At 50.6% G+C, this 27,346-nt stretch overlaps 1 protein-coding gene across 4 annotated transcripts in view; it reads left to right on the forward strand.

The window, feature by feature from the left end:
- The window catches only part of Nos1 (nitric oxide synthase 1), a 162,601-nt gene that overhangs the window by 86,622 nt on the left and 48,633 nt on the right, over positions 1 to 27,346 (forward strand). For all 4 annotated transcript variants that reach the window (XM_020163665.2, XM_074061437.1, XM_074061435.1 and 1 more), the window contains exons 3-4: positions 12,083 to 12,209; positions 26,344 to 26,472. In XM_020163665.2, coding sequence (XP_020019254.2) covers positions 12,083 to 12,209; positions 26,344 to 26,472 — 256 coding nt within the window. The remainder of the gene's footprint in view (positions 1 to 12,082; positions 12,210 to 26,343; positions 26,473 to 27,346) is intronic.

The raw sequence follows: 27,346 nt of genomic DNA on the forward strand, positions 1-27,346 counted from the left end.
TGGAAAGTGTCCATCCCCAAAGACGGCCCTGGGTGTGACCTCCACCTCCCAGCCATTGGACCCTCTGAGTTCTTCAGGGCCACTTGTAGTTCATTCCCCCTCCCTTATCTGTGCCACGCAGCTGGCCCTGCACCGTGTTCCCCACACCTGACTTGACTCACTGCTGGACTTGGGAGGTGAGCATAAAAATTCCTGGAGCTCCGTTTGAAGCACACTTGTCCCTCCCTGGACTCCATATGATGTGGACAGTGCCCCTAGGATCCTCAGCTGGGAGCTGCACACAGCTTGCTCATTTGACCCTGTCCTCCAGCGGACACACAGGGACACAAAGGTCTGGTTCAGAGCACAAGGCTCAGGCGTGATCTCCAAATGTGAAAAGATTTAACGGAAGTCCCCAGACCTCCTCCTTGTCCTGCACAAATGCCATCCCAAGGAAGCCCTCTCCTACCTCCCCCAAGAAGGATGGAGGGACAGGCCAGTGTGACACGGGCTCCTATTTTTCCACATCGGAAAGGCACATCCTCTCTCTGTTTTGCCTCTTCCATCATGGTGTTCCCTCTGACCATGCTGCCTCAACCTTACATGTGATGAGATGGCCTGATCCAAAGTCACAGAAAGACCTGCTTCAGATAAGGGAGTCGCCCAGGGAGTCCAGGGCCCTGGGAAGCCACTCGGGTGAGTGGCCAAGGGTGGGTGACATTTCACAGTAACACCTGTTGCCCTAGCTCAGTGACTCACACCCGTATCAGGCTCAAAGCCCCTGATATGTTGACAAATCATTTGAAAAGCAGAAGCCCATCTGTGGTTAATAGAACTTACCTATATTTTGTAATCTTTCACCAATCTCACAGCCTAACAATAAACCAAAAGGAGACAGAGCACAAAATAACTCGTAGGCAAAGAAGCTGCAGTTGAGTGCACTGGCTGGGGTCACCCGTGACCCCGCCAAGCCAAGGGGTCACTCGTTTGCACCTAAACACAGATCTCTACCCACACGCCAGCATCAAGTGAAGAAGCCACGGGTGTGTTGTTTTGGCAACTCATCTACCACTGGCACTGTCGCCTTGGTGACACGATTTTCCAAAGTGGTGAGATTTCTGATGAGATCCATCTATTTTGACTTGATTTACCCAGTTCTGGGGCTGTGTGCATGGAGAAGTCCGTGTCTTTTAAGGCTCTCTTTCTAGGTAAGACACAGCTGGGGTCTCAGCCTGGGAATTTCAGTCCTTTATCTACAGGAAGTTTGAAAGGTTGTGTGGCCATCAGGATTCTTGTTCATCCTATGACTTTGTCACTGGTACTGCAAGATGACCCCATCCTGATGTCACCTCCCTCCCTCTACAATCCCCCCAAATGCCCCCACCAAATACCAAACTGCCTCCTTAGCGCTGAAATAGGGACCTCATTAAAAATGAAAAGCCAGGACCAAGCGCTCTTTGAGGTCACTTTCCAGGCTTCTGGGATGCATAGCACCTGGGAATTTGTCACCTCCCATCGACCTCTTGGTCCAGGCTCTGTGTGAGGGTGGGGGTCGGCCCTGGTGTCCTGGATACTGGATGCATGGTCACTAGCTCAAGCCACCTGGGTAACTGTGAGGCTCACCAATCCTGGAGCCCACATCCAGGGCACCCCTGCTTCTGGGGGCCCACAGAGGGGCTGGGACCCCCACTTCCCTCCTCCTCTTCCTCCTGGAAGGGCTTAGGGACACCTGCTCCATCTCTTCCACTGTCCTCACAGCCACCCTGGGGCTTAGGCAGTCATTTATTTGTAAGAGAAGTGAATTTGCCCTAGAGACAGTCCTGTCCCCTGGTCACCAGAGGAGTGGGGCCCAGGCAGGTGGTGACGAAGGGAGGCACTAAATCCGGGGCTCCCGGTGTCCCCTGCACTCAGAGCTGTCACTTTAAAAGAGAAAATATCCAGGCTGCTCAGCTTGCTGCCCTGAAGGAGGTTCTAAGGAGGCCAAGGTCCCCAGTCCAGCCCAGCGTCCATCTGGACCAGCAGCCTCAGCCTGTGTTCTGATAAGCCTGCACAAACACACAACAAACACACACGTCCTCAGGGCACGCGGTTATTCCAACTACCTTCCTCAGGGACTCTGTGAATTCTGTTCCATGCAGCACATGTGATTTTAGCCTGCTTTTCTAAATAGAGGAACTGAGGCTCAGAGAGGTAAAGCCACTTCCCCAGGGCCACCCAGCACCGGCCCCAGGTGCTCTGTCTACAGCTCCCACAGTGTCTGGAAACCAGGCAGGAGGATGCAGCTGGAGGAGCAGCGGGAGTTGATTTTAAGCCCACAAATCAGATTCGTTGTGGCTGGCAGAGAAGGGGTTCCTTTTGGGGTGAGCCTGACTTTTGTAATCATCGTCCACATCAGCCTCTGCTGACCACTCGGAGGGCGCCCGTGCTGAAGTCTTTATGTCAACTTATTCATCTGCTGCTCACTATGCCCTGTTTTTCTGATGAGGAAACCCAGGCTCAGAGAGGTCCAGTCACTTATCCCAGGTCACACAGCTAACAAGCAACAAAGCCAGGACTCGCCAAGCCCATGCTGTTGACCTCTGCTGACCTGGCAGTTGGTCACTGGCCATCAAGTTTCTGAAGATATTGGAGTATTTTCTCAGAGTCTGAAAGGGAAACTGAGGCCCAGAGATGCCATCTGCTGGATAGTACCCTGGCCTGGTGGGACTAATTCAGGTTGGGTCACCCAAGACCTGAATCCTTTAAGACAGTGAGGGCCTCCCCAGGTTACAGAAAGGTCCCCCGCATTTGTTCTGTGGGGTTCACAATGTTCCATTCATCTTTTTTTGGTTTTGGTAGTCCTGGGGATTGAACCCAGGTCCTCATGCTAGGCAAGTGCTCTACCATTTAAGCCATGCTCCCAGCCCTTTTGTTTTTATTTTGTTTTTGAGATAGGATCTCACTAACTTTTGCCTGGGCTAGCCTTGAACTCATGATCCTCCTGCCTCCACCTCCTGGGTAGGTGGGATTACAGGTGTGAACTACCACACCTGGCTCATCCATCATCCTGAACAAACCCAGGAAGGTGGGCGGGAAAGAGGAGGAAGGGAGCGGGTACCCCCGAGCTCACTCTCCCGACAGCAGGGAGGGACTTGGCAGGCCGGGCTCCTTAGAACTCTGTCCATTAGAACCACGGTACCAGTGCCAAGGCTCTGACCCAGTGGGTCCCCTCCCAGGCTGCCCGTGGTGTGTCTCAGTCCTGAGTCATTCTGCTGGGACATCTCTCAGCTAAGGGACTGAATCCAAAAACTTGGACTTCACACGGAATGCTCAAAGCAACTTTTCATCTCACCTTGGCCACTCAGACATGTGGGGAGTGTACCTGCTGCTTTGTCACACAGATACCTGGCTCTTGATCCCAAGGAAGAGTTACAGAATGAGCCCCAAAATGATGCAGAAGCAGAGGCCTTCCCCCCATCTCCCATGCAGTGAATACCTACAGAGCCTCGGTTGGACCTTGACACTTAGTGTTGGGGACCCCGTGGTGATCTCCGCCCAGCTGGAGTCACATCAGAGCCAAGAAATGAAGCACAGACACAGAGACACTTGTGGTCATCCTAGACAGTAGACAGTGATTCCTGCTAGGAGGAAATAGAACCGAAGTTTGGAGAACGGTGGCTGGGGGTGGAGGGTGAATAGAAGATTAGATGGGGAGGCCAAGGAAGGACAGAGGTGCTGCTCATTTAAATCCTGGTGGAGGGCACAGCAGGAGCAAAGGCCCTGAGGCAGAAACCAAGGACCTGACTGAAAGCCTAAGGGCTGGAGTGGAACAAGTTGGGGACCGTGGTAGGTTGGACAGTGGGTGGGGCCATCAACCATCTTTGAATGACTGCCCTCCCTGTCCCCCATACTCATTGTCTTGGGTTCCTATGGCTGTCATGACAAAGTGACCCAAGCTCAGTTGCTTCCAACAAGACACCCTCGGCTCTCATAGATGGGGAGGTTTGAGTCTGCCAGGAGTGTGCCTTCCTGGAGGCTTTGAAGACTGTTTATTACCTTCCTCAGCTTCTAGAAATGCTTTTTCTCTTTTTTTTTTTCATTCTGTGGCCTGACCCTCCATCCTCAAGTCAGTAGCATACCATTTGCTTCCATGCCTACCTTTCGCTCCTGTCAAATCACTCTCTTCCTCTTGTAAGGACACACGACAACTCAAAATCTTTAACTTCCCACCACATCTGGGAAGGCTCTTTTTCCATGTGAGTAACTGTGTGAGTCCATTTTTCTGTTACTATAACAAAATCCCAGAGGCTGGGAAGTTTATGAAGAAAAGGGGTTTCTTTAGCTCACAGTCCCAGGACCTGACGTCCTTGGGGGCCACTACTGAGCCCTTCCCATTCATCCATCCACCACCACTGAGCAGCAGTGAGCAAGTCCTAAGATGACCACTGGCCATCCTCGTCCCCATCACCCACCGTGCAATCTCACTGGATTGCCTCAGTGGTCTTGCTTTTGGCCCTGCCCACTTCCCCCCACCACCTTTTACCTAGTTTGGAATAAGCCTGGTCACCTCTCAGCCTCAGTCTCTCCATCTGTAGAAATGGCGTGTGTGTCAGATGAGTCCCAAAATTCCTTGCAAAGTCACTGGTGGGCAGGCTTAGCGCAGACCAAGCAACTGACTGGCCACATGAACCTGCCCTGTTCACCTCTCTGGAATGTCACCCGAGCATGGACCACCTTCAGGTCAAAGACTGCCATCCCATCTGGGGACTGAGGCCACCTGGTTCTCCATGTCTGATGGGGCTGCAAGTTTCCTAAAGAGGCGAATTGGTGGTGAAATAGAGAAATGAAGAGATTTCACATTAAAACTGGCTTCCAGCCAGATAGGTATACAGTGGTCCCTCAGGATCGATGGGGGCTGGGGGCCCCAAGATCCCCCTGGGATCCTTTCTATGAAATGGCATGAGAATTTGCACACCCCACCTCGGCTGTACACCTGAAACCATCTCCAGATTACTAATGATATCTAATACAGGCTGGCGGAGTGGCTCAAGTGGTAGAGCACCTGCCTAGCAAGCATGAGGCTCTGAGTTCAAACCACAGTGCTATTTAAAAAAAAAAAAACAACACCTAATACAATGTGAACGCTCCATAAATAACTGTCACATTGTATGGTTTAGGAATAATGGCAAGGGAAAAGTCTGTACAAGTTCAGTAAAGGAGCCATTTCTTTTTTAAAAATATTTTTGGCCCCAGGTTGGTTGGATACAGGGTGGTGGAGCCCATGGACACCAAGGGCTAACCACTCTGTATATCGGAAGAGCTGTTAACACAGAGTCCACGTCCTGGAGAGGCAGCCAGCAACTGGGGGCTGGGAAGGGGCTGAGTGGGCTCCTGGATTCCTCAGCATCCGAGTCAACCCAACCCACCTGTTTTCTTTACTAGCCTGAGTCCTGCAGCTATTCAGCCCAGCTCTGAATTATTACTAACGAAAAGTCAAGCTGGGCACAGTGGCTCACGCCTGTAATCCCAGCTACTTGGGAGACAGAGGTTGAGAGGATCACAGTCCAGGTTGGCTTTGAGCTATCCAAAAATAACTAAAGCAAAACAAAACAAAACAAAAGAGCTGGGGGCATGGCTCCAGTGGTAGAGCGCCTGCTGAGAAAGAATACTGGGGTTCCTGAGTCTGAACCCCAGTCACACACAAAAGCTTTTAAGTAATGACGAATCATGACAGTGACAGCCCAAGCTCCTTCACAGTCTCAGCATCCCCAGAAATCCTGCTCTCAAAAGCAGACTTTTGGGGGGAGGGGGATGTGAGCATTCACATATAGAAATCTTTTTTTGTCTGTCTTTTCTCTTTTGGTGCTGGGATCGAACCCAGGGCCTCACGCATGCTAGGCAAGCGCTGTACCACTGAGCTACATCCCAGCCCTCACATACAGAAATCTTAATAAAACCCTTACTATGTATAATTCAAACATGCAAAAAAGCAAAATTTTCTCCTAAGCAAGATCCTCCCCACTCATCTCTGTGACGAAATCAAGGACAAAAGCTTTGCCAAGACCCCCTGTCCCCAGCCCCCATGTCTTTCTACCTTAACTCAGCCTCCAGCGTCCACAACCAAGTGGAGGCAGAAACTGAGATACCTTGGAGGTCAGGGGACAAGGAGGAGCCAGAGTCTTAAGTCATCGAGAGCTTGATGTCCCCAGAAATCACAGGCAGGGGCTTCCTGCCAGGGCCAGCTGCTCCTTGGCCAGCCTGGCTGCGCCTGAACAAGCCGTCGTCCCCGCCTCTCCGGGCCTGGCACAGAGGCCTGGACCTCTCACTCCCTGACGGTCCTCGGGCTTGGTGAGTGGTCAGCTCTGGGCCCCAGGACCCATGTGTGGGCTTCCTGTGGAGTCGGACCCAGGTCCCCGTCCCTTCTGTGCAAGAGATCAGAGGACCTGGCTCCTGAGACCTAGCACAGGTTGTGACATGCTACCCTAGTACCTGGCTTGGCTACGAGTGTCCAGCCAGTGAAGTGGAAGTCAATGGGATTCAGTTTAGTTTTTGCCAAAAGGAGAGGAATGCTTGCCAGGTGGAAAGCAGAGATGCACACCTGGCCTTGTGGGGAGAAGGACGGGGAGCAGAATAGTGGGGGGCTGGAGGAAGGAAGGAAGGAAGGAAGGGGGGGTGTTTCTATCCAGGCTGGACAGCTCCAGGGAAATGACCTCCCACGTGTCCATGGACCACAGGGCATGATTCATCTCACAACACACATGCCCGGGTTCCCGCCTAGACCCCCCACGCAGACCCTCCAGGGACCAGGCCTGGGAATCTGAATTTTGACAAACCCCCCACTGACTCAGATGCATTCTGATGTTTGGGACACGCAGATGTACCCATGCCCTGGTTCTGGGGACAGTGGTTTCCACCAGAATACCAAGTCTATGGGCAAAGGTGACTTTTCCAGAGGCACAGGACACCTGGGAGGGGGTGGCGTATAGCCACTTAATAGTATCTGGGATCAGGGGACAAATAGTAAATGTCCCCAACACACCCATGGAGGGCATAGAGGTGGAGGGCTGGGGAGGAGCCCAGAAGCGTAGGGTCGGGATCTCAGTTACACCCACCCCAGCTGATCTCGGTGCTATGCCCAGAGATGTCTTTCTTTGTCAGAGTTCGGGTGGGGGTTGTCACTAGCACCTGGCGGGAGAGGCCGGGGGGGGGGGGGGGAGGGATGCACTGGGAAGGACCCACCATCAAGAATTCTCTGGCCCCAAATGTCAACTGTGCTAAAGCTGAGACAGTCTTATTTAAACCAAGGTCACTGGAGGCAGCTGGGCCCGACTAGGACTTATGGGCAAAGGCAAAAAGAAGTCACCGTCCAGTCTTTTCAGATGTCGTGAGAAGCCCCGTCTACCTCCATGGGTGGGGTCCCCATATATTTTTTAATGATGGTTATTGGCATAGCATTTACCAGGTGAATATGTTCAATGCATTGACCTCATGCAATATTTAAGTTTAAGGCTCTTCATGGGTGTGTGATCCAACCAGATAGCCACCCAGGTCCCCGGATGAGCCCCCTGTGACACTCGGGTGGGACACCGGTGAGAAGAACGTGCCTCACTTTCAGGCTTCCTCACCCACTGGCTGTGTGACCTGGGACAAGTGGCCTGGTATCTCCAGGCTTTGATTTCTTTGTTGTAAATAGAAACAGGCATAGCCGGTGTTTAGTTAGTGCTGATTGTGTGCCCGGCATTTTCCATGCATGACCTTATTTAGTTCCCAAGAGAGGTGGAGTGAAAAGTGGGTTTTGATGAATGAGTAGGAGTTGGTTTTCAGCAGAGGGAAGGCAAAAGGGCATCCAGAGAAGAGCAGGAGGCAGACACTGTGTTTCTTGGGAAGAAGGAAAAGCAGTCAGGGTCTGGAATGGTGGGAGGTGAAGGTCCAGACATCCCTGAATCATGGGACCAAGATGTGACAGCTTCCAAAGAATGTGAGTAAAGACCTCACCACCTGTGCCCCAGCCAGCAGGGACAGTGTCCCCTTCCCCAAACAGAAGTCATACATATCTTTATTTCCCAGTCTTCAGAGACATGGAGGCTTTGAGCTCCATTGTCCCAACACCGTGGCCACAGCCACCTGTGGCTCTTCACATCTAAATGAGCAGAAGGAGAGTTAAAAATTCAGTTCTTCAGTGACAATGACCACATTTGCGAGTGGTCAGTGTCCACGATCCCAGACAGTGCAGACGTGAGACATTTCCGTCGTCACAGACAGTTCTGCTGGACAGTGATGGCCAAGAGGCATCGTTGCTGTTCCATGCAGAACTAGAAGTTTCTAGAACTTTTTTTGTTTCTGTCTGATCAGCCCGGGAGCAAATTGGTAGTGAGCGTGACAGCAGGTGCCACAGGGCTCAGTTGTGTAAGCACAGTGTACCGTATAGCATTGTTTGCAAATGAGATGTGTTAAGTGTCACAGACACAGCTGACTCCACTGCCACCCTCCTGAGTGGAAGCGTGCCATTGCACACACATGCCTTGCAGCAGGCCGTAAAACACACCGGGCTGCTCCTGCAAACCCTTCAAGCAGTAGGTCCCTGGTGAGCAGCTTGGTGGCAAGGTGCCAGCTCTTTCCCTGCCACCTGCTTACCCCTGGTGACCGCGGGTCCAGAACCAAACTACATCCACTTCTGGTTTTGCTCCTGAGTAGATGGAAGCAAGACTGCTCAACCTGGATGCTCCCTGTGGTTCCATATTTAAAATATTCTCCCCTGCACGCTAAAATAAGTTTGTGTTGGCAAAAATACTTCAATGCATTATTTAAACAAAGGTGTTTGTGACTTAAAAAAAAAAAAGACACTGAAAGAAACCTGCAAATTCACATAAAAAGAGGCACTGAATCAGTTTCAGAATCACCTGGGAAATTTACCTTGTAGTTCTTGTAAACAGGCCTCATGAAAATGTTGTATTTTTTGCTCTGTAGCCACTAGTTTTTCCTGTCTGTATTTTTTTTTTAACAAAGCAAGGATCTGGGGTAATTATTAGTCAGACCTAGTTTAAAATCCAGCTCAAACAGGGTGTGGTGGTGCGCATCTATAATCCCAGCTACTCAGGAGGTTGAGATAGGAGGATTGAGGTCTGAGGCTGGCCTGAGCAAAATTGTGAGACAATAGCTGAAAAATAAACTAAAACAAAAAAAGACTGGGGGCTTGGCTCAAGCGGTAGAGCGCCTGAGTTCTTAAGCTTGAGGCCTGAGTTCAATTCCCAGTACCTCCAAAAATACTATCGGCTCAGCTCTGCACCTATTGTGGAGCCCTTGGAAGCTTACATCACCTCCCTGGGCTCAGTTTTGTCACCTGTAAAGCAGGACTTTTAATGTCTCTTGAGATTAGGTGAAATAAGTTCTGTGCAAGAACCTGATACTCGGTACGCACGTCCCCCATCCACTGACCTCCCCCTTCTCTGCTGAGTCCCCATGTGTGGTCACGTGGCAGCATCAGCTCAGGAGCTTCAGGACTGAGATGGCGCTGAGTGACATTTGGCGAGAGTCTCTCTCTGTGCAGACAATCCCTGTGTTAATCACCGCGTGGGTAAACCATTGACTTGGGAAATGTCTGTAAGCAAGAGCCACTCCGGGTATGTTTTGGTGACATTTGAGAGAGGGTAAAACAGGATGTTCCCTCTTGTGAACGCAGACCTCTCCAAGCAAAGAGTAGAAGTGGCTGTGACACAGGATGCAGGGGCGATGTGGAACCTGGCAGGGAGGGGGCCGGCTGGTCCCAGGCTTCTGATCCATCCTGAGTGATGGATCACTGTGCAGCAGACAGGGCTCAGAGTCTCCAAAGCTGGGAATGTAAAACCGAGGGCCAGACGAAAGACAGCCTCGGACCAACACCTAAATGGGCCACACAGCAAGTGGCATTGCCCAAGTGGCCAGATGTCACAGAAAGTAAAATGACATGGGAAGGTCCAGACAGGGTCAGGAAGCAGGGAGGCAGCGCTCACGGGGTGGAAGGACAGAGGCAGGCGAGGCAGCAGTGGTGCGCCATCCAGTCCTAGCTTCATCCCACAGAATGGCCAGCTGTGGAAGCCGGTTGACTAGCCTTCACCTGGGCCTGTTAGAGGTCAACGGCAGGGAACCAAGGTAGCTTAATGGGTAAGGAGCCAGGTGTGGTGGTACACCCCTGTAATCCTAGCAGGAGGAGCATGTGATCAAGGCTGGCATGCGCTACCGATCAAGACCCTGTTGCAAAAAGATGAGAAAAGAAAGAAAAAGAGAGAGAGAAACAGAGGGAGAGGGAGGGAGGGAGGAGAGAAGCAAGGAAGGAAGGAAGGGAGAAAGAAAGTCATCTTCAGATAGGACTCTATTAAGTGTTTTGTATAATACATTAATTAATTTTAAAGTCAGACTCTAGAATTGCAAACAAGCCTGGGTTTGAATCCACCGTCACTAGCTTTGTGACTTAAGCTGTCAATGGAACCTCCATGCCTCAGTTTCCTCACATGATGAGGGTGGTGGTGGTGATGGAGATGCCAATGATGGTCGTGGTGGGGAGGAGGAAGGCAGCAGTGGTGGTGACAATGAAGACATATGAGCAAGTGAACAATGATGAGGGGATTGTGGGAATAGTGACAACTTCACTGACGGGAGGAAAAGCTGGACGATGGTGATGATAATGGTGATTAATGTGGTGCTGGTGCTGATGGTGGTGGTGATGGTGGTGAAGGTGATGGTGGTGGTGATGATTGTGGTGGTGGAAGTGAAGGTGTTGGTGATGGTGAAGATGATGGTGTTGGTTGTGGTGAAAGTGATGGTGGTAATCGTGATGATGGTGTTGGTGATGGTGATGGTGGTGAAGGTGGTGGTGATGGTGATGCTGGTGGTGGTAGTGATGGTGGTGATGGTAGTAATGGTGTTGTGGTGATGGTGAAAGTGATGGTGGTAATGGTGGTGGTGGTGGTGAAAGTGATGGTGGTGATGATGGTGGTGGTGGTGACAGTGATGATGGTGTTGTTGGTGGTGGTGGTGAAAGTGATGGTGATGGTGATAATGGTGGTTGTGGTGAAAGTGATGGTGGTGATGATGATGGTGGTGGTGGTGACAGTGATGATGGTGGTGGTGGTGATGGCAGTGAAAGTTATGGTGATGATGGTGATGGCAATAATGGTGATGGTGGTGAAGGTGATGGTGATAATGGTGGTTGTGGTGAAAGTGATGTTGGTGATGATGGTGTTGGTGGTGGTGGTGGTGAAAGTGATGGTGATGGTGATAATGGTGGTTGTGGTGAAAGTGACGGTGGTGATGATGGTGGTGGTGGTGACAGTGATGATGGTGTTGGTTGTAGTGATGGTGGTGAAAGTGATGGTGATGATGGTGATGGTGAGGTGGTGGTGGTGATGGTTTTTATGGTGGTGATGACAGCAATGACAGTGGCTGTGCAATGATGATGATGATGACAGTGATACAGAATGACAACACTGCAAGCCACTACTTCAGAACAACTGTGAAGAATGGCTGGAATATTGGGCTGTACCACTAATTGTGTGACTCTGAGCCGTTCGCGTCTCATACCATCTGTAAGGATGTGACAAGTGGCTGCTGCCCATAGGTTTGAGTTAAAACTCACGTCAAGGGCCAGTGCCTAGTGAGTGCTCAGTGCCCGCCAGCTGCCCTGGGAAGAGCGCTATTTCCTGGCTGTGCTCCCTTTGCTTTCAGAATCATTCTGTTTGTCCTGAGCTGGTGCTGCTCAAAGCAAGCCCAAAGGCTCAGTCAGGGCCACAGGACTTCTCTGTTCTTCCCACCTCTTGCCTTTCCCACATTAAGTGCCCGGGACCCTCAATTGTTCAGGAGGTCACAGTTCCTGGAGTCCACCAGGACGCAGCCTCTCAGTCTCCAGAGAGAGATAACATTTGCGCCACGGTCATGGGTGGGGACCAGCATGGGGCAGGCCTCATGAACGTACCATGCTTCACCATGGGGCCACCTTCCTCATGTTGCTGGGCTTCCTTCTGAAAGTGCCCAGGGCTTTGCTGGCTGCACACAAACAAGTGATGCCAAGGTTCCGAACAGACTTAGGACTTCGGGATGGAGGCCGCAAACCTGATGTCACCCTTCCTTACTGGGCCACCTTGCCTTTCAGAGATCTGGACAGCAAGTCGCACAAAGCTTTGTCCCTTGGTGGGGAGAATGACCGAGTCTTCAACGACCTGTGGGGGAAGGGCAATGAGCCTGTCGTCCTCAACAACCCGTATTCAGAGAGGGAGCAGGTAAGTGGACGTCCACACCTCCCCGAGCCCATCCAAGCCAGGGTGCGAGCCCAGGGAGCCAGGCTGAGCCAGACATCAGCCGCCATGGGCTTGGAGCTCAGAGACCGGCCAGGAGAGCTGACCCTGGGGTAAGAACTTTGGCTTTATTTCTGGGTTTGTTTTGTTTGGATTTGCTTGTGAGACTTGTAATTTTTCAAATTTAAATTCTGTTTGAACCAGGAAAGGCATTCACAAGGTTCCAAATTTAAAAGAGATCAAAGAAGCCTGGTGAAGGTTTTATTCTTTTCCCTAATCCCAGCCAGTTTCCCTCCCCAAAGGCCAGAAATGTCGCTTTTTGCATGTGTTCTTTTAGCAATGTCTTCTGCATAGACAACAAATGTACACACACATATTTCCTATTTTTATACAAGAGAGAGCACATTACACATATTGTTTTGTACCTTTCCTTTTCACATATCTAAGACATAAGGCCCAATTATCAGGGAAAGAGAATCATGGTTCTTTTTCACTGCTGCATAATATTCCATTGTGTAGTTATGCCATCATGTCTTGAGTGAGTCCTTCACAACCAACCCTTGAGCAGTTGCCACTATTTTGCTGTGACAATGCTATCATGCATGACATTGGCCGGGCTTACCCATAGAATAAATTCCTAGATGGGAATGTTCAGTCAAAGGTCATGTTTTAAGACTTGAGCACACACTGTCACATTGCTCCCCACAGAGACTATACCAATCCTGCCAGCTAAGCAGGAGACTGACTGTTTCCCCCACAGCCTCGCCAACTCCATCTGTTACCAGACGGTTTAGTCTTTGCCAATAGGCTGAGATGAGTGTTGACAGCTGAGTCGGTATCCTTTCCAAGAGTGGCTGGCTTTGGCTGGTGGTCAACAGTGCCTTTTTTCCCATGCCCAGGCAGCTGATGCCAGGCTAGAGAAAGCCTAGGAAAGTGTGGGCATTTCCCACCCACGCTCTGCCTTGCAGCAAAGCAGTGGTGGAGTAATCAATGGGAGTCCTAGAATGGCGAATTGACCAATGGGAGTCCTGGAAGGAATGGATTGACCAGTGGGAGTCCTGGAAGGAATGGATTGACCAGTGGGAGTCCTGGAAGAGAGGATTGACCAATGAGAGTCCTGGAAGAGTGGATTGACCAGTGGGAGTCCTGGAAAGGATGGATTGACCAGTGGGAGTCCTGGAAGGGTGAATTGACCAATGGGAGTCCTGGAAAGGGTGGATTGACCAATGGAATCTCAGCAGGGGTGAAGTGACCAATGGGAGTTCAGGAAGAGGGATGGCCTGCTTCCTGTTCCCTTATGCCTGGACCTTTCAGCTCATCTAAATGACTCCACACAGCTCTGGGGGGAACTGGTGGACAGGACACGCCAGATCTGTGGTGAGAGTTGCTTTCCTTAGAGGCTGATGTGTGGCCAGGAAGAAAAGAACAGCGGGAATTCCATGGCAGATCAGGCCCATGGTCCCACTGCCTGACAGCGTGGATGCTGACACCTGGGAATGTGTGATGGAAGGTCAAAATTGTAAACTCTTATTATATTGTCCCCAGAAGCCACGGCCACATTGGGGGTGGGGTGGAACTCAGTAGTGGATAGCGTGCATGAGGCCCCCACAAAACAAAACCCAAGATCATACTAAGAGCAATTAAGAGACTCTTGCAGGGAAAAATGAAAAAAAAAAAAACAAAAAAACAAACAAGAAGGCCATAAATAAGAAAGAAATTAGCTAGATGGGGGGGCCAATTAAAACAGAAGTGGTTCAGGATCTTTGCCAGTGGTAAATTAAGAATATACTTTTGAAAACATGTGATTGTTTTAGACTAAATGGAAGGGGGGAGGGGGAATGGGTGGCCCAAATGTGTATACCTGTAAGTAAATGTAAAAACAATAAAATAGAATAAAAGATGTTAAAAAAAAAAAAAAAAAAAAAAGAGACTCTTGCAGGGTGTAGTGGCTCACGCCTGTAATCCTAGCTACTCAGGAGACAGAGATCAGGAGAATCAAGGTTCGAAACCAACCCCGGGCGCAAATAGTTCACCAGACTCTATTTAAAAAAACCCAACACAAAAAAGGGCTGGTGGAGTGGCTCAAGTGCTAGAGCTCCTGCCTAGCAAGCGTGAGGCCTGAGAGACAGACACAGACACAGAGGCCAGCAATACTTGGGTTTAAGTCCCCACCATCCTTCATCACCAGATCTTCAGTGTGTAGTCCGTGACTCAAAAAGATTTGAAACCACCGATCTACACGAGCATCCTGGCTCTGATGTCTGAAAACCACTTCCCAAACGCCTCTCAGAAATAAAACTGACAGGCGACGAGGCCCATGTGCCCGGGTGTCTTTTGAGGAATCAGCCCTGTTATCCCGCCAGCCGGCATCACAGCCACCACGGGCTTCATACTGCTCCCCACGTCCAGCAAATCAATAGAAAACCATTTGTATTCTGTCCTGAAAGACTGGCCCTATGCTCGGCCTCTCTCCTACCTGCTCAAAGCTGCTCAGAGCCCAGCCTGAGGCTCTGGGATTCAGCTGGAGCCTGTGTTTCCTGCCCTTTTCAGCATCCCAGGGCTGGAGGCGTGCCTGCCTAGCATGCATGAAGTCCTGAGTTCAAATCCTAGTACCACCCAAAAAACAAAAGAGTCTCAAGAAGCCAGGATGTTTGTTTATATCTGTGGGTGTGGCTGATGGTCTTGGATGGTTTGAGTGGGGCCTGGGAGACTCGAGTCCTCGGACACAGGGTACGAGTCTTTAACATCTCCTTGTAGATCACACCTGTCCTGGGATGGTGATAGAACGAACCATTTTCCCTCACCAAACCTTCCCTCAGACCCTGCCATGTGTGTAGCGCTGAGCGGTGGGGAGGAGGCAAAGATGAGCAAACATCATCCTGCCTGCCTGAGACCTTCACGGTCAAGTACAGGGTGACGCATATACACTATGGGCTAAAGGACAGTGTCCTCATCTGCTGTGGGAACATAAATCCCTGAGCAAGTATCGGGGAGGTCTACCCCAAGAGGTGATGTTGGACCTGGGTTTTGAAGATCAAGTAGGAGTTTGCTTAGAACAAGCTAGAGAAAGGCGTTATAGTAGAAGGAATGACTGCGGCATATATGCTGCCGGGTTTTTGTTTTGTTCTGTTTTTTGTTTTTTTTCTTGCTAAGGAACATAATTAGAACTCTGAGATGGTCTTTGGTGCTAATTCTACCTGAGACTACATTCCAAAGGCTCTTCCCACAGTAGTTTTATGTCAAATGCCACCTCCCATAGATAAGTAACACAAGAAATGGCTGTTTGTCTGTTCTCCCTGCAAACCCTTGGGATTTGAACAGAGCCCTTCTCAGCTTCCCTTCTTATAAGCATCTGTTTCTTTCGCCTGCCTCATATGTTTTCCCAAGAGAAAACAGGTAGAACAGTGCCCTGCTTGAGGACACGCAGCTACTTTCAGGTTCCGATTAAGAATTAATCTATCCCTAATGTGTGTGAGTGGAAAGGGCAAGGTGTGATTTCCACATATCTTGTCCATCCCTCCGCTGCCCTGCCCCTTCTCCAGCCTCTTTCTCATAAAGTCATCAGCTCCTCACGCCGGTGGCTTTTCTGTTGGAAGGCCTCTCCCCATCCCACCACCCACCCCATCAGGAGCTGGCATTTCCTCACTCCGGGGACCCAGGGCTTCCCGGCTGCTTTGGAAATGTCAGACTCTGTGCAGAAGCTTTCTGTATTTCCAGGTGAGTGTCAGCCACTGGAAGGTTCCAACTCACTATGCAAGGTGGCGGGGGGGGGGGGGGAGATGGGGACAGGCTCCCAGGCCCTTTCTCCCCCAAACTGCAGAAGATCAAAGGTCACCAGGGTCCCCCCTCTCCATGGACCCCAAAGGAGCAGACCTGGGTGTGCACCGGGGCAAACAGGCACACTACGCACCTCCCAGCGACAAGCAGCCCTGACTCATGCATACTAATGACGTCAGGATAAAAATAACAGTAACGGTGGTAACAACACTGGCAGGGAGATTGCAGGCATTAGGACAACCTGGGTGTCACTTGCTCATAGCATTGAGGCCAAGGGCTCTGGGGTGGGGCCAGGATTGGTCCACCACTGCTGGTGACCTTGACCAGACAACTAATTGACAGGAAACTGAGAGTCCTCTTCCTAATGGGTGCTAGTAAGCTCGAGGAGTTTGGGGATCAAGACATGAGGTAACTTGTGAAATAATGCCGTCCATTATTATTAGCAGCTACCATTTATGTTGGTCTCTCTGAAACTCCAGCCCAAGTCAGTGAAGTACAGCCGGCCCTCTGTATCCACAGATTCAACTGACCACAGATGGAAAGTACTCAAAAAAAAAAGAATGGAAAGAGGGCCTCTACTGTAGCCTGTAATCCCAGATTCTCCGTAGGTGGAGGTAGGTAGGTCTGGACAAAAGTGTGAGACCCTATCTGAAAATAAACTGAAGAGGGCAGGCGGAGTGGCTCAAATGGTAGAGCGCCTGCCTCACAAGGGCAAGGTCCTGAGTTCAAATCCCAGTAATGCAAAAAACTGCATCTATACTGAACACGTGCAGACCACTGCTTCTTGTCGTTGTAGTATAACAGCTGTTTGCATAGCATTTACGCTGCATTGGGTGTTCTAAGCCATTTAGAGATGAATGTAGATTCGATGCAAATAATATGACATTTTATATAGGGGACTTGAGTGTCCTCTGACTTCCATAACTACAGGAGGTCCTACAACCAATCCTCCTTGGATACTGAAGGATGACTGTACTACGACTGTCCCCATTTTACAGATGAGGAAACTGAGGCACGGAAGGTTGAGTGGCTTGGTGAGGGTCTCATACTCGCTAAGTGCTGGAAGCAGAATTTGAACCCGAGCCCTGGAGCCCCAGAGCCCCGGCACAGGACAAATGCTCCAAATTGATTCATTATTAATGTTCTTATATCCTTAATTATGACATTGCTGCTGGGAGGCAGAGAATAAGCGTCCTACCCCCACTTAACACGCAAGATCCAGAAGCAGAAAGTGACAAGGCTGCATCTCTCCCTTCATGGTCATTGTCCTTGTCCACCATCCCGGGGACCAGGCTCCCAGGCCACACAGAGAGAAGAGCAATAAGTCCTCCCGTGGAGGTCAGAGGCTCCAAGAGCCTGGAGTCCAAGCTCGGCTCTGTTGCTTGTGACTGTGCTCAGACACCCTCTTTTGTCACCTGAAAAATGGATTTCCATTAGAATTAAATGACTGGGTGGGCATGCAAAGGCCTAGTCCAGAGCAGGAACCAACTAGGTGTTTACTAAAGATGGTTCAAAAGGAAATGAGCCGGGTGCCGGTGGCTCACGCCTGCATCCTAGCTACTCAGGAGACAGAGATCAGGAGGATCGAGGTTCGAAGCCAGCCCGGGTATATAGTTCTCAAGACCCTGTGTTGAAAACACCCAATACAAAAAAAGGGCTGCTGGAGTGGCTGTAGTGTTAGAGTGTCTGTCTAGCAAGCACAAGGGCCCAAGTTCAAACCCCAGTGCCGCCCAAAAGAAAAAAACTGAAACAAAGTTGAATGTGGTCACTGCTCCAGCGCACTCACGGGCAAGCCATCATCTTTTCATCGTTCATCTCCACTTCGAGAAACTTCCACTCCCAAGACAAGCCGCAGCTGTAGACATGTGCAGCAGCCACCACGCTGATTTGGGGGTTCATAGACTCATGCACTCTGTGACCCACAGAGCCACCACCAGGCTGGCTTAGCACACTGTGTCAGCTCTATTCTGGCTGACGTCTGGGGTGCTCCCTTCCTGAAGCCTGTCACTAACGTCCAGTGTGGTGACATTACTCCCTCTCCGTGACGGCACCCCAGATCCCAAGCTTGAAGCTGCCCTTCAACTCACTTTGCTCCCACCTGGCTCAGGTCAGCTCTTCCATCCTGGGTGCCCTCACTGGGGTTGTACACCCCTCTTTGGTTTTCCCCAAAGCACCTCCAATGTCCCCCCTTTCTTGGGTGACCCAGGGTGCCCTCAAGAATGAACCCTCCACAAAGATGACTTCCAGTGGCTCCTGCTGATGCCTCACTCCCCCTCCACTGAGTGACTGCCTGCTTGGTGACCTCCGGGTCTTTTCGGTCATTTTAGGTGGCAAGTCCTGCCACCCTAGGGGACTGGAGCCAGGAAGTGGGGCCTGAATGAACAAATGTTTTGGTTTAGGCTTGCCGGACACATTTTCCCGTTTGTTTAAGAGTATATATTTCAACACAGGCTACATCTCTGCATGTTTATCTATGACTTCCCCCAATTCAGATCCTTTTCCCATGAAGGCTAAGCCAGGCCAAAGCATTTTTTTTCCTCTTTTGTTTTGCAAAATCGGTTATCAGTTGCCCAAACCCTCTCCACACAGAGGTCAAGAGAGACCTGACCTACTTTCACTCTCTGGTAGTCTCAAGATATTTTAAAAGCTAAAAACTTGCGCTTTCACCATTCCCATTTAGCAAGTTAATGCTTTCAACAGAGACACTGGACCAAGGCAATATCGTGGGGATAAACCACAAGATAATTACAGGATTCAGTTTTAAATTAATTTCTAGTGCACCTGTCTATTCTGATCTAGTCATGGGACCAAGCTGAAATTTGTCTGGTAACATCTGACTGTCTTCCTCTCTCTGGGATTTGAAGACATCATGGACGGTCTGTTTTAAAGCCCTTTTATTCTGAGATGCTTTCTAAATTGGGACTCCCGGGCCCCCCTTCCCATTCCGCACAGACTACAGAACATAGACTGTCAAACAGGGGAGGGGCAGAAGGTTCGATCACAAGCTTCCACAGAGCTATTGCAAGAAACTGGCCCCAGTTTGCACCTTGCGGTGCTTTGAACACACCACAAGGGACTCTTACCTCAGGGTACTGTACACGGTTTGTTCTGTTCTCTAAGTAGCAATGTGTTAACTGCACGGATGAGTGGGTACCTGCTGCTTTGTGGGTCTGTGCTCCTGGACCCTGAGCTGCCACCGCTCGTAACTGGGTTACACCGGCTGCCCTGGAGAGGTGGTACCCACAGGATGGAGCGGCCTTGCCCAGGCTGCAGCAGGATGCAGTGGGTGGGATCTGGTCCCCAGCACGGATGGCCCACTGCCCAGGGCAGCCCTAGTGTGCTGCCCTCGTTTCAAGGACCAGCTAGGCGGGGCAGGTCACTGCAGGTCTGGAACAGAGGGGCTGTGGCAGTGCTAACAGGTCAAGAATAAGAATCTTCCAGGCCACAGCCCTGAATTCATTGGCCAGGGCTGCCTTACAGAGTACCACCAAGCCAGAGCCTTAAGTATTGTCTCACAGGTGGGGTGCAGGAGGTCCTAAGTCAAGGCACTGGCAGGGTGTTCCTGATGAGGGCGGTGAGAAGGATCTGCTTCAGGTGGCTGGTAGACAGCCAACTCCATGGTCACGTGGCCTTCTGCCCGCATGCATGCCTGTTTCTGATTTTCTGTTTCTTCTAAGGACACCTGCTATATTGGCGCCAATAATCTCTACAGAGATTGTATTTCCAAATAAGGTCACATTTGGAGGTGCTGAGGTTTAGGACATTGATTGAAGGGGACACAGTGCAGCCCCTAACAGCTCCTAAGCTGTTCTGTGAGTCACAGGTACCTCCTGCCCTTGCTGTAGCTCTCAGCCGGTGTCACTGGAAGACTGGTGACAGTGACGGTGACAATGGCAGCCCACTATGGGGAAGGCAGGTGCTTGGCCCCTGTTTCTACATCTTCCTGACTCCAGTGCTGAGGTTCTGTTATTTGGCCTCCAACACCTCCCTCCTCCAGCTCCCTGACATCCTGCTCCCTAGTTCCCAGCTGAAAGGCTCCCTAGTTCCCAGCTGAAAGGCTCCCTAGCCTCCAAGAGTCCTCTACACATCCAGACCAGGGCCTCCAAGTCCACACTGACTTCGTCCTTTTCCTTCCCATTCTCTCTCACCGCCCCCCCAACAAAGCTCCCCACTGCTCTTCTGCCACCCCAGGCCCCATCTCCTCCCTTCAGCCCGATTGCCACTGCAACCCTGTTCTCCAATCCAGTGGCCTCTTGTTGCATTGTCACACTGGCTTCTTTGAGGGTCCCTGCCCTCATCCCCTCCCTTCCATGGTCCTTGCGATCATGTACAGAAGGTCCCCAACTTACAATGGTCTGATTTACAATGTTTCAACTTTACCATGATGCAAAAGCAATATGCATTTGGTAGACATCACACTTGGAATTTTGAACTTGGATCTTTTCCCAGGCTATGATAAGCAGTGGGATCTTTACAGTTCCCCATCAGCTCCACGATCTCTGAGTGGAACAACCAGCACTGGACAGTAGCTTAGATGGTTTCCAGGCATTTTCAATTTATGGTATTTTCTCCTTTTTTGGCAGTACTGGGATTTGAACTCAGGGCCTTATGCTTGGTAGGCAGATGCTCTACCACTTGAGCCACATCTGTAGCCCTTTTGGCTTTTATTTTTTAATTAGGGTGTTGCTTCTTGCCCAGACTGGCCTGGGACCCAGATTCTCCCACCTATACCTCCTATGTAGCTAGGATGACAGACCCATCATACCAGGCTTACTAATTAAGATGAGGTCTTGCTAACTTTTTGCCTGGACTGGCCTTGAACTATGATCCTCCTGATCTCCACCTCCAGAGTAGCTGGGATCACAGGTGTGCACCACCCCACCTGTTCTCTCAACTTCCAGTATTTTCAATTTAGATGGGTTTGTCAGGATGTGACCCCATGGCAAGTGAACGAGCATCTATATTCCCAACCCTTGGCCCAGTGAGGTCACTCGCTCAGCTCCACAGCTTCAGGGATTCTCTGTCCCCTACATCAAGACCAGAGTCCTTGGCTGAGCTGGTAAACAACTCTGAAATTTTGAAGATCATTTAGTCAGGCTGAGAACAGCTTAGACAACAGGAATGTATTTTGTCACCGCTCTGAAGGCTGAAAGTTTGAGATCTTGATGCCCACGTGGTCCACTTCTGCTGAGCCCCTTTTTCTGGATTGTAACTGGTCCTCTGTGTCAGAGAGAGAGAGAGAGAGAGTACGCTCAGCCTCTTCCCATAAGGCCACCAATCCTATCAGATGAAGGCATGACCGTTATGATCTCACTTAACCTTGGATTCCTTCTGAAAGCACAATCACCAATACAGACTCTCTGGCGATTAGAGCTCCCATATATGAATTCGGGAGGACATAGCTCAGTCTAAAACAGATCTCAAACATTTGTCACACATGTGCTGTGTGAGGGCTGCTGTCCTGGAGGCTGGAGGCAGGGTAAACTGAGGAATACAGTCAGCACTCTGTATTTGCAGGTTATCATCTGCAGATTGGAAATATTTGGGGAAATTTTATGCCTGTACTTAAATGTGTAGACTTTTTTATTTATCCTTATTTTCTAAACAATATTGCATGGCAACTATGTACATAGCTTTCCCACTGCATCCAGTATTAAAAGGAACCTAGAGATGGCTTACTGTACACGGGAGGGTGTACATGGGGTTCTATGCAAATGCGTGCCATTTTATATAAGGGACCTGAGCGTCTGTGGTTTTGGTATCTCTGGGGGGTCCTGAAACCATCCCCTGCAGACACAGCTGGATAATTGTATTGCCTAAATATCTTTATAAGTGTATAAATCTGTGAGAGATAATGATAAATAGATAGACAGACAGAAAAACATGGCACACACACATACTCCCACAATACTTACAGGCAGTGATAAGTGCTAGGAAGTTATTTAAAGCATGACAGGGGCAATAGGAACCAGAGCATCACAGTCCTGGGGAGCTGTTTTAAGAAGGACGAGGAAAGAGCGCTCAGTTTGAGCACTCAGTCATCAGTTGCTGGAACTGGATCCTTCCAGTTGGGAATTTGCACATTTTTTTTCCATGAAGCACAAACAGGAAATATTCCTCGCTTTTCAGGCCATCCAGTCTTGGTCCCCATCACAAGTTCCCAGCTCTTCCACTGTAGCACAAAAGAAGCCAAGGACAAACTAGAAACAAATGAGTGTGGCTGTGTCCCAATAAAACTTTATCAGTGGAGGGCCGAGTATAGTGGTGCACACTAATAATCCTCGCTCCTCAGGAGGTGGAGGTAGCAGGATCACAGCCCCAAGCCAGCCAGGCAAAAGCAGGAAATCCTATCTGAAAAACAAACTAAAAGCAAAAAGAGTGGTGAGTGGCTCAAGTGACAGAGCACCAGCCTAGCAAGCATGAGTCCCTGAGTTCAAACCCCAGTACTGAACACATTACAAAATATTATTCTTTGGAGTCTTAGCTTCAGCAGTCTAAAAATGGGAAAGCCACTTAGCTCGTGGGCTGTGCAGAAAGGTGGCAGGCTCACTTTGGCCCGTGGGCTGCAGTTTACAGACCCCTGGGTTGGAGCAGGCAGCCAGCTATACAGATTTCTCCTAGTATGGGATGAACGCCACTGTGTGCACAAGGCCAGGGGCCTCCTTTAGGGCCTGAGCTGCCAGACCTTTTCCTCCAGGCTTCTCCAGCATCCTTAAGCAAAGAGGCCCCCAAAATAAATGCCATGAGTCCAGAGCCTCCCTTGTAAATTTACAAGCAGGTGTTCTAGAGAGGCCTCCCTCAGGGCCATCCAGAGAGAACCAGTATCCCCCACCTGAAAGTCCTCCTTGCCCTTCTGCAGACACAAAGCCAGAAAAGGACACCTGCAACTGCAGCCCACTAGTGCCCTGTCCCCAACATCACTGGCTCCTGAATATTACAGGTCTGCATTCAGAGGGGAGCCCCTGGGCCCCCTCTCAGCCAAGTCATTTGCATCTTCTTTGTAGTGCTCCTGATTGTTCTAATAATATCCCCACCCCCACCCCGTTTGTCTCCTCCTGAGTCCTCATATCACTGCTGACTAATTAAAACATCAAAGTCTCAAGTACAACAGCCCTGCCAGAGGTCCCCCAATGCCTGACTTCTGGTGTGCAGTCCTACCAGGCCCAGAGCAAAGGCGGTACGTGCTCTTAACCGTCATGCTTTGCCCATCTGGGGTCTTCACATTTGGCCTCTTTTTGTCACTCCCCTTGAGCCCTAGCAGGGACAGCTGGTGGCTGTGCCCACCAGCCATACACCACACCTCCTTCTCCTGCCTGGTCACCTCCCACCCGGCTACCTTCCCAGGGCCTGGGCCAACACCAGGTTTGTCATCCCCACTCTGGATTCTGAATGCTGTCCAGCCTCCATGGCGTTGACTTGGATGGCCCAAAGAGTCACTAGGCTGGCTGAGTGAAACCTAGTATGTAGGGAGGATGGCTGGGCAAGGTGGCCTTTATTCCTCAGACACAGGTTGTAGGCATAATCAGAGGGACACAGCCCTGCAAAAGGTGGCTCAGGTGTGACTCCCATCTTCTCGGGCAGACAGGAGTGGAGACAGACCGAGAAAGAAGGATGGAGGATGTCTGGCCAGGCCTTCGAAGGAAGGGCAGCTGTCTGTCTGCATTTGCAGCTGCATTTGGAGGCATGGGTAAAACCCCATGGAGTCCAGTGAGCCAGAAAGTACAAATGGGACAAAGAGAATCAAACCTCCCTTGCCTGCACAGTAGGGATTTAGAACAGTGTCTTAATCCATTTTTCTGGTGCTATCACTGAATGCCATGGGCCGGGTGATTATAAAGAAGAAAGGTTTTTCTACCTCATGGTTCTGGGAGCTGGGAAATCCAAAAGCATGTGGCCAGCCTCTGGTGAAAGCTTCTTGTTGCTGGAAAGCATCCCTTGATAGGACAAGCATGCTAGCTTGGGTCTCTTCTTTTTTTTTTTTTTTTCTTTTTGGTGGCACTGAGGTTTGAACTCAAGGCCTTGCACTTGCTAGATTCTACCAGTTTTGCCCAGTCCTCCTATTTATACTTCCCTTGTAGCTGGGGTGTCAGGTGTGCTCCACCATGCCCGGCTTTTATTAGTTGAAATGGGGTCTTGCTAACTTTTTGCCTGAGCTGACTTCAACCTGTGATCCTCCCGATCTCTGCCTCCTGAGTAGCTGGGATTACAGGGGTGAGCCACCATGCCTGGCTTACTGTTCTTCTAAGGCTATAATAGGGGCCCTACACTCATGACCTCATCTGACCCTAACTACCTCCCAAGCACCCCACCTTTAAATGCTATGTGCAAATGACTTCCGGTATTAAATTTCCAGTCCATGAGCCTTGGGGGTCACTTCAAACCACAGCATACGATGTGGCAGTTGCAGTCCTAACAACACTAGGAACTGTTCTAGCACAAACGTAGTAAGTAGCAGCTGAAGTTTAGGAGGTGAAGGAAGAGATGACAGTGGCTTGGTCAGGGTGCTGGCAGATAGAGGAGGAGAGGGCTGGGGGAGGGGGTCAGTTCTAGAGCTATTTGCAAGGCCAGTGTGATGGGAGCCCATGAAGGACAGGGTGGGGGACACAGAAGAGGGTGCTGTTCAGGACAGCGCCCCCTGTGGCCAGTCCCGGTACTGCAGTGGGATGATTGCCACAGCCAGGGCAGGACCACGTGGAAGACGGTGAGTCCTGGTGTCTTCTGTCGGTCCTCTACCGCACCCCTCATCGCTCTTCCAGAGCTGCTGTCCCACACACAGCCCAGCGTGGCGCTCTGAATCCTTTAGCGCAGTGCTTCTGATCACGGGTCATAGGGTGACCGCAGTGGGTCTCTCACCTCAGGACCATTGCACAAGTGCACAAGCTCTCCTCTGTGCCTGCTTCTGCTTCTCTGTTTGTGTCACTCATCCTTCTGGCCTTGACCTAGAAGCCAAGAGTGCTCTGGGTTCAGTGTCTCTTCCATGCACTCCCATAGTCCCCTGAATGCAGACAGTGTCCCGTGTCGCAGGGTCCCTTGCAGTCCAGAGCAGTGGCTCGCTGGATTGTCACACACACATGCACACACCCTGGACTGACTTCTGCAGGAGCAGAGGTCACATCTGTCTGGTTTATGGCTATAACTCTGACCTGACCCTGGCTGTCTTGCTGGAGACAAAGGAGGTACTCAACAAACAGGTTGAATGAGTGAATAAACGAACGAATGAACCATACCAGCCAAGAGGCTGGGTCAGCAAGCAATGAAGGACGTGGTTTGGGGGCCACCCTGCCTTGACCTGCTCCTGACTCCAGCTTGCTAGCTCTGAGGTCTCGGACACTTTGCTGACTTCTCTGCTCCTCAGTCTTCTCATCTCTGTAGTGGGTAAGATTGGGCTATGGTAAGCGGTCAGGGCTCACAGAGCATTGGTTCTCAGTCTTAGTCCTCCAGGACCTCCATCCCGGTTCCATCCTGGTCTCAGCTGGTTAGTCGTAATTCACAGCCGTCCACACCCCCATCTGAGCGTCTCAAATCCAATGAGGTGTGAACTTGACCTCCTTCTGCCGTCATCTCCTTGTCCCACGCTGGCTCAGTGTCTCCTCCCTTGCTTGGCCTTCACAAGCCAGTCTCTTACCATTGCTCCTCTGCCCAAGCAAGTAGAACAGCTACCAAGAAACACTCAATATGGACATGACCCTATCCACAAGGTCCAAGGGGATGCGCTCACAGTGGGCCTCTTGCCTCCCCCCCCCACCCCTTCCCTGCCTACCAAGTAGCCTGTTTTATTTGCAGAGTAGAAGGCGAAGGGGGGGGGGGGCTGAAGGTGTTCAGGATGGAAGGAACAGTGAGTGCAAAGGCCCTGGGGCAGGGGCAGGTGTAGCATCCTTGAGAATATTTTGTGCTTTGAAACTTTCCGTTTTCCTAGCACTTGCTAGAAATGGTAAATTCGGGCTGTAGCAGGAAGGCCCGAACATCCAAATAAATGGATCTACCTTCCTCGGCCCTGGGAACGCTCATTATTCAGAAAGGCTGGTAATTTCCTTTCAGTCATTTATTCATTCAACAAACATTCACTGAGTCCCTATGCAACATGCCAGACCTCAAAGAGATCAGCTTTATTTCTCACCTTCTTTCCCTAAAGCAGAACCTAAAAGGCCTTCACCATGCTTCCTTCTGTGTAAGTGGGGAGCCAGGCCTCCAGGAACCTCAGACCTGGCACCTGCACCCAGTACAGACAGAAGGTGACTCAGAGAAGATCCCAGAAACATCAAGGTCTCCACGACCCAGTGGTGCCAATTTTACAGCCGCCTCCCAACCCCACTTATTGCTCTCCCTCCCTTTTCTTCTCCAGCCCCCTGCCTCGGGAAGACAGTCCCCCACCAAGAATGGCAGCCCCTCCAAGTGCCCCCGTTTCCTCAAGGTCAAGAACTGGGAGACTGATGTGGTCCTCACCGACACCCTCCACCTTAAAAGCACGCTGGTGAGTGTCCTGGATCCTGGCAGGTGTAGCCATCCTGGATCCTGGCGGGTGTAGACCATCCTGGATCCTGGCAGATGTAGACCATCCTGGATCCTGGCGGGTATAGACCATCGGGCTAAGTCTCAACTGTACGCTATCTGCGTTCAGTGCTGGGTTTGTCCCTTGTGCAGCCGTCCTGTGTGTCACAGGGTGAGGTAGGGTACCCAGCATCACCCTCCAGCATCAGCCCTGGCCCATACCCACGAGGTACCGGGACCCCATCCAACTTTTGACAGCCACAGAGGTCACCAGACATTGACTGACGTCCCCTGGGCAGGAAGTTGATCCCTGTTTGAGGTCCACTGATGGACACTCACTTTTTACCTGTGCACCTTGTACCCAACAGAACTTAAGGGGGCTCACCCACTCCAAACACACATTCTGACCACAAATGGTGCATGAAACAAACCCTGTCGTGACTTCACAGTGTGTCCTCTAAGTTTCTGTATCATATTTTGAACAGTCAACACACCAATAGATTGCTTTCAATTTTTGTTGAGAGCAAGCATTCCTCTTGCTGGAATGTTGTATCAAGCAGGCCCAAAGATTCAGCAGCTGAAAACAACTAGGGTTTTCTAATGTCTGCGGGCTTGCTAGGGTCCGGACGAGGCAAGGTTGATCTGAATAGGACTATCTCACGCACCTTGCAGTCACCTAAGGGAACAGCTCAGGAAAGTCTGGTCTAGGATGTCCCTAGCCGGGATATAACTGTGGTCTGTGTGGTCAGTCCTCTTCCACCAAGCTAGCCTGGGCTTCTCACATGCAGCTGCAGAAAAATTCAAAACCTCTTGACCTTGTCCAAACATGGACATAGTCCAGGGTCACTTCCACCACA

This window comes from Castor canadensis, chromosome 18 (genome assembly GCF_047511655.1).
Source record: "Castor canadensis chromosome 18, mCasCan1.hap1v2, whole genome shotgun sequence".
Classification (NCBI taxonomy): Eukaryota; Metazoa; Chordata; class Mammalia; order Rodentia; family Castoridae; genus Castor; species Castor canadensis.